We start from the raw sequence: 7,403 nt of genomic DNA on the forward strand, positions 1-7,403 counted from the left end.
TCTTCCCATTGTTTTCTCATACACTTTGCTTGATGCACTAGGCCAGAGCGGCCACGCTTTTGGCAAAGCCCTCATCTAAGACCTCACAACCAGCAGGAAGGGAGAGAGATGTCCAGGTTTGAAAACGAGCCATTTCTCCACCTGCCCGTGATTCTGGGGACCCCGGAGCCCCTAGCATAAGCGGGAGCTCCTGGCATCCGCCTGGGCCCTGGCTCACAGGTGGTACCGCGGGCCGCTCCCTGCCTTCAGGAGTTCCCCAGGCTGAAGCACTTCCCTGCCTACGTGGAACCCCTGATGGGAACCAACTGTGAGGAGAAGCAGACCTTCCTCCAGTTGCCAGAGACCCTGGCGGAGCTCCGCAGCCGGCTGATGGATGTGGGTCTCAGCTTCATCAATCAGCTCCTCCGGAAGGGTCAGTACCGGGCAGCCCGGGGCCACCGGAGACTCACCTGCATTCGGGGGGTGGGACTGCCCCACTGCCCTGTAGGGCTCGGCAGAGAGCCCTGCCTGCCCCTGTGCACCTTCCCCCGGTGGCGCAGCCTCCTGGAAGCCCATGCCTCTCTCCGGAAGGACCCTGGGCTCTAAGAGTGTCCTCAGCAAAGCCCCTCCATCTCCCCCAGGCATTAAGATGAACTCCTATGAGGTGCTGCCGCCGGCTGTGGACAGAAAAACACTTCTCAAGTGTGAGTCCTCCGTGCTGGGGTCCAGAACAATGGGTGGGAAAGAAAGGAGCAGCCTCCCCCACGGGGCGGGGGGGGGGGGGGGGCATTGTCTTCCCCAGCCCCGCCTGCATTCAGACCAGGGCTCCAGAGAGATGCCAGCTCTCTGACCTCCCACTGGCGACTGATCTCAGAAGGACTCAGCCTGTGACTCCATGGCCCTGATAGGGAGGGGAGGACTATCCTGTCCTCCCCATGGGTGGGGCAAGGACCTGCCTATGGCCCAGCTGCTGGTTCTGCCATCCTCCCTGGCTCTGGTGGGGCACAGCCTCTGCCCTCAGTTCGGTGCCTGCTAGTATCCCCCCCCACCCCCCCCCACCCCCCCCACACACACCCCGGGCTTTAGCCAAGCCAGCTGGGATGACACTGTCCATTTCTTCCTCAGACAATCTCCCTTTTCCTTTGATGCTTCTGCAGCCCCTCTCCGGGGCAGGGCTGGGAGGCACATCTCAGTGACTTCTCTGAGATATAGGGGGTCTCTCTGGTGAATCCCTGAGTCACCTCCTCCAGGAGCCCTTGACCTTCCCTCAATCCCGTTCAGTCTCCTGTCCTCAGCCCCGGGGGCGCTCACCCTGGCTCCCTGGCACGTCCCCTCCCCCCAGGTTACTGCAACCTGAACTTTGACCCCACCACGGCCAGCGAGGAGCTGTTCCTGTTCAAGGAGACCCACTCGGTGCTGAACCTGGGCATCCTGCTGGAGCCCTTCGCCGCGGGCGGCCCCTTCCCCGGCTTCAAGCAGTGGCCGCAGGTGCTGTGCTCGCGCGGCCTGTCCGAGGGCCGCCACTACTGGGAGGCCGACGTGTCCAACTCGTGGGTGTGCCTGGGCCTCACCTACCGCCGCAGCCCCCCGCTCGGCGGCCGCCCGCGCCGCAACGTCGTCTACCTGCTGGGCCGCAACCCCTACTCGTGGTGCCTGGAGTGGGACTCGCTCAAGTTCTCCGTGTGGCACAACAACACGCAGACGGTGCTGCACGGCGGTTACCAGCGCACGCTCGGCGTGGCGCTCGACTGCGGCGCCGGCTGCCTCTCCTTCTACTGCGTGGCGGGCGGCGTGAGCCTGCTCTACCGCTTCCTCGTCTCCTTCCTGGAGCCGCTCTACCCCGCGGTCATGGTCAGCAGCGGCGCCTCGGTCACGCTCAAGCAGCACCCGGAGGGGGGCGTAGGCCGCGGTCAATAAAGCTGGACTCGAGCGCTGGCTGGGCCCGCGGGGAGGGGCGCCGGGGGCGGCGAGGGGCGCCGGGGGCGGGTGCCGCCGGAGGTCCCGGCCCCGGGTTGGAGGCGGAGGGCGGCCCACCGGCCTCCCGACCCGCGGCCCCGGACGTCCCGGGAATCCCAGGAAACAGGCAGACCCCTCCGTTCCCGCAGCCCCAGGAGAAGGGCTCTGAGACAGGCTGGAGCTCCCCCGGGACTGGGGACAGTCCGATGGCCTCCGGAGGGCAGATTCTTGACCCGGGTGCACAGTCTCCCCCACCGTGGCGACCGCCCTCCTAAGCCCCATAGAGGCCCCTGGTCTTGGTTCTCCAGGCTGGTCCCGGCACCGCAGCATCAGGGGCCCAGGGACGTGTTCCCGAAGGCCCTGTGCCCTGAGTGGGCGGGGCTTGGAGCAGACGGCTTCTCTGCGCTCCTCCCCCGCAGGTGACCTGGCTGAGAGTGGCACCTAACCGATGGTTTGGGGCGGGGGGGGGGGGGGGTCTGTCCCAGTTGCTTAATTGGGGGCTGGGAGGTTAAGGCGAGGAACCCAGGCTGATCTCAGGCCCAAAGAAAGGCTGAGGGCTTACTGACCAGAGCAGAGCGTCGCATACACCTGCTGTTCCAACATCTGGAGCAGATGTGAAACTGAAGCTGTCCACTCCACCCTCCTCTGTGTGGCTGGAAGCTGTTTGCCCCAGCCTTCGGCCCACCCCCCTCCACTCTCCTAACATGTCGCACTGCCCAAAAGCAAAGGGGCTGCTTCCCCACCCAGGCCTCTGCCATCCCACCTGCCCGGTCAGCGTGTGCGGAAGTCGGCCCGCGAGGCTGGATCCCGGCCAGGTTCCTGCCTCGCCACCGCAGGAGCGTGCCTGGGGACTCAGCCCATCTGGGGAAGCCACCTCAGCATTTCCAGCCTCAACCAGCCGCTTGTTCCTACGGTTTCTCTGCGGGAGCTCTCAGGTTAATGACTGACTCTGAAGAGGAACTGCTACAAGTCCTGGGAGAAAAGCCCGCGGGTAACGTGGTCCAGAACCAGGCCAAACAGCGCCCGGCCCCACGGGTGTGCCTGAATTCCATCCCCGCCTGGCCTGTTGGAAGAGAAATTAGTGACCCTAGTTTCCCATCAGGAGAGGTCATTTTAGGGCCAGGATGGGGCCAGACCGGAATCAGGTGTAGGGGGTACTCTCAAGGTCTCTGAGGGTGGGGCACCCTCAAGCAAACTGTGGCTGGGATTTCTTGCTGACCTTCCTTTCTGGAGTCTTCACTCTTGTTCCCCATGAGCTGTTCCCCATGCTGATAGGTAGGAATGAAATGTAAACTTTTCCCCGTGTTCAGGAGAGGTCTTTCACACCCAAATGCCTACATCTTGGCTCCCCACCCCCAGCCCCTGCAATCTTCATTCTTCCTGGGATGAGGTCAAGAAGTGCTGAGGAGGCGAGGGTAGGGTACAAGGAGACAGCAGGGGTCTGCTCTGACTAGCCGAATGGATCTCCAAGTCTTTCCCCATCTCCTTGCAAGGAGGCAGCTACCCTTGCCAGCTCTTTATGGGGTGCCGTGTGATGCTGGAAACCATCCTGACACCTTCGGGCACATGTTGGTGTGAAATCCACATCTGAACTAACAGGGGTATTTGCTTTCCTAAACAGCTCTTCCTTTGCAGTTCCTAGGCCACTAGGAATTCACAGTGATAGTCCTGGGGGTCCTCAAATGCTTTTTATTTCACAAAGCCAAATGGCAAGCAGGTCTGCACATCAGGGAGGCTAGCCAGCAGACCAAAATGTCAATATTTTCTGCTCATGGCTCAGCATGTGCCTCATGGCAGAAATATGCTAGAGGGGTCCTCCCCAGTGCCAGATCAGCCAGTGCTCTTGGATAATCCATGTCTGTGAACCCTACCCTTTCCCTTTCCCCCACTGCGGAGACACCAGGGAAGGGACTGTCCCTAGAACGCCACCCACACACTTCTCATGCCTTCCTTCTCCCACCTTAGCACTCAAATATTTTTTTATTGTGAATCTGAATAGGCTGTAAACTAGTCTGTCACCAAGGATTATTTCGCTTTAAAAATGTCCGTGTGGGGGCACCTGGTTGGCTCAGTCGTTAGGCGTCTGCCTTCGGCTCTCCTCGCGGTCCCGGGGTCCTGGGATCAAGCCCCACATCGGGCTCCCTGCTCAGCAGGAAGCCTGCTTCTCCCTCTCCTACTCCCCCTGCTTGTGTTCCCTCTCTCGCTGTGTCTTTCTCTGTCAAAATATTAAAAAAAAAAAAAAAAGAAAGAAAACTTACAACAATACTATATACTTTCAAAATGCAAAAAGAAAAGTTATTCAAAATGCAAAAATGACTTGTTCACTGGCTGCATAACATTACATTCTACAAATCTACATTCTACAAATTCTACAAGTCCTATAGCTTTGGTGTATGTTTTGTTTGTTTGTTTAATCTCTACACCCAACGTGGGGCTCAAACTCATGACCCTGGGATCAAGAGTCAGCATGCTCTTCTGACTGAGCCAGCCAAGAACCCCTCCTATGGCTTTGTTTTGTCTTTAATTCCTTCCTTGATTCCCACTGGAGATGGGTGGCAAGTGGCAACCCAGCCAAAGCCAGATATTGCTTCCTCCACGTTACTCCCAAGTTTGACGCAAACTCAGAAGGGTCAAGGTAGGGGCCAAAGGATGCTGGCAACAGCCATGATTTCCACCCATCTCATCATGCCATCCCACAGTGGGGGGAGAACAGAAGCAGGACCAGGTGGCAGGAACCTAGGGAAGAAGCCTGAACCCTGCCCTCTCACAGGGGTTGGTGTGCTCAGGCTGGGGATAGAAGGGAGAGGATGTTTGTGGGAGCCTCGGGCAGAGTATGCCTGGCATATGGTGGGTACCTGATGGCTTTCAGGAACATCCCACTCAAGAGAGCATAAGCTCAACTCTGCACTTTTCCTGTGAGGAAGGCCCCTGGTGGTATGTGGACCAAGTCCCACCAGCTAAGGAGAGGTGGGCTGTCTCCAGCCTGCTGGCTCAGTCCCACCCCGACTCCACCCCCCAGCTCCTTGCCACAAATACCAGTCTCTTGTAGCTCTCATGGGTTTCATTACCAGACTTTGTACCATCCTAACCTCCAAAGGGTCTTCCCTCCTGGGCTTTGCTTATGCTGTCCCCGCTGCCTGGAGCATTCTTCCACTCTCGCCCCCTTAAGTCCTACTCATTACTTGTCATGTACTCCCGTGCAGTCCTTAAGACAACTAAGATGCTGTGTTCCAAGAAGCCAGTCTTGAACCCCCCTCTCCCTAAGCCAAGTGGGGTCCCCTCCTCTCTGCTCCCATAACACTCTGCATGCATCCCGCCTAGCAACCACTTGTTTCATGTGAGAATTCTGCATCGGATGTACGGCCAGACTGGATATTTCATGTCTCCAGTGCTTAATGCATGCCTGCCAGAGAGCAGGTCCCTAATAAATGTTGACCCAAGAACTGAAGAAACCTTTGCAGAGGCTGGGTCAGGTCAGGCTGGGTGTGAGTGGCCTGGCACAGCTGCCCAACGACTTCCTTCTCCTCCCTTTGCCATCCTTTTGCTAAGTTAAGTCTGAACATGCCCTGCATCCAGGTGGGAGCAAAGGACCTTCCTATTCCTCCATTTGCTTCCACTTTCAACCTCCCCTTTAGCGTGAAGATTCTTTGAGGCTGAGGATCCTCCAGTAGGTGTGTGAAGTGAGAAACACATACCTCTCTCAGCCTCTGTTTCCTGATCTGTAAAATTGCATGGATAGGGATACCGTTCATATTTGTGAAAGAGTCTATGACTCCCAATGCTTCTCAAACCAGGCAGCTGGGAAACATGCATTTGGGGCAGGGCCAGGACTAGGGTGAAGCAAGTGAGGCATTCACCTCAGGCACAAAATTTAAGAAAGGGCTCCAAGGGGCACCTGAGTGGCTCAGTCAGTTAAGTGTCTGCCTTTAGCTCAGGTCATGATCCTGTAGTCCTAGGATCGAGTCCCACATTGGGCTCCCTGCTCCCTGCTCAGCGGGGAGTCTACTTCTCCCTCTCCTTCTGCTCCTTCCCCTGTTCATGCTCTCTCTCTCTCACCCTCTCTCTCTCAAATAAATAAATAAAATATTATTTTTAAAAAGGGTACTAAATGAGAAAAATATGCAGCCAAGAATACTTTATCCAGCTAGGCTGTCATTGAAAATAGAAGGAGTCAAAAATAAGTAAAATTAAAAAAAAAAATGGCGCCTGGGTGGCTCAGTTGGTTAAGCAACTGCCTTCTGCTCAGGTCATGATCCTGGAGTCCCGGGATTGAGTCCCGCATCAGGCTCCCTGCTTAGCAGGGAGTCTACTTCTCCCTCTGACCCTCACCCCTCTCATTCTTTCTCTCTCAAAAATAAATAAAATTTAAAAAAAAAGAAAAGAAAATAGAAGGAGTGATAAAAAGTTTCCAGGACAAACAGAAACTAAAAGAATTTGCAATCATCAAACCAGCCCTATAAGAAATATTGAAAGGGGTCCTCTAAGCAAAGAGAGAGCCCCAAAGTAACATAGACCAGAACGGAACAGAGACAATATACAGTAACAGTCACCTTATAGGCAATACAATGGCACTAAATTCATATCTTTCAATAGTTACCCTGAATGTAAATGGGCTAAATGCCCCAATCAAAAGACACAAGGTATCAGATTGGATAAAAAAGCAAGACCCATTGATATGTTGCCTGCAAGAGACTCATTATAGACCCAAAGACACCACCAGATTGAAAGTGATGGGGTGGAAAACCATTTATCGTGCTAATGGACATCAAAAGAAAGCTGGGGTAGCAATCCTTATATCAGACAAATTAGATTTTAAACCAAAAACTGTACTAAGAGATGAGGAAGGACACTATAGCATACTTAAAGGATTTATCCAACAAGAAGATCTAACAATTGTAAATATCTATAATTGGCAGCAGCCAATTATATAAGCCAACTAATAACAAAATCAAAGGAACACATCGACAATAATACAATAATAGTAGGAAACTTCAACACTCTCCTCACTGAAATGGACAGATCATCTAAGCAAAAGATCAGCAAGGAAATAAGGGCTTTAAATGACACACTGGACCAGATGGACTTCACAGATATATTCAGAACATTCCATCCCAAAGCAACAGAACACACATTCTTCTCTAGTGCACATGAACATTCTCCAGAATAGATCACATACTGGGTCACAAATCAGGTCTCAACCAGTACCAAAAGATTGGGATCATTCCCTGCTTATTTTCAGACCACAATGCTTTGAAATTTGAATTCAATCACAAGAGGGAAGTTGGAAAGAACTCAAATACATGGAGGCTAAAGAGCATCCTATTAAAAAATGAATGGGTCAACCAGGAAATTAAAGAAGAATTTTAAAAATCATGGAAACAAATGAAAATGAAACCACAACTGTTCAAAATCTTTGGGATGCAGCAAAGGCAGTCCTAATAGGGAAGTATAGAGCAATACAAGCCTTT

General features: G+C 54.1%; 1 protein-coding gene across 1 annotated transcript in view; it reads left to right on the forward strand.

The window, feature by feature from the left end:
* The window catches only part of LOC145718879 (E3 ubiquitin-protein ligase TRIM65-like), a 6,078-nt gene extending 4,141 nt beyond the window's left edge, over window positions 1-1,937 (forward strand). Inside the window, exons 4-6 of the mRNA XM_081810382.1 lie at window positions 250-412; window positions 621-683; window positions 1,322-1,937. Coding sequence (XP_081666508.1) covers window positions 250-412; window positions 621-683; window positions 1,322-1,896 — 801 coding nt within the window. The 3' untranslated portion in view covers window positions 1,897-1,937. The remainder of the gene's footprint in view (window positions 1-249; window positions 413-620; window positions 684-1,321) is intronic.
* The last annotated feature ends 5,466 nt before the right edge of the window (window positions 1,938-7,403 follow it).

Source organism: Leptonychotes weddellii, unplaced genomic scaffold (genome assembly GCF_054177405.1).
Source record: "Leptonychotes weddellii isolate Sample4059 unplaced genomic scaffold, ASM5417740v2 HiC_scaffold_2416, whole genome shotgun sequence".
NCBI lineage: Eukaryota > Metazoa > Chordata > Mammalia > Carnivora > Phocidae > Leptonychotes > Leptonychotes weddellii.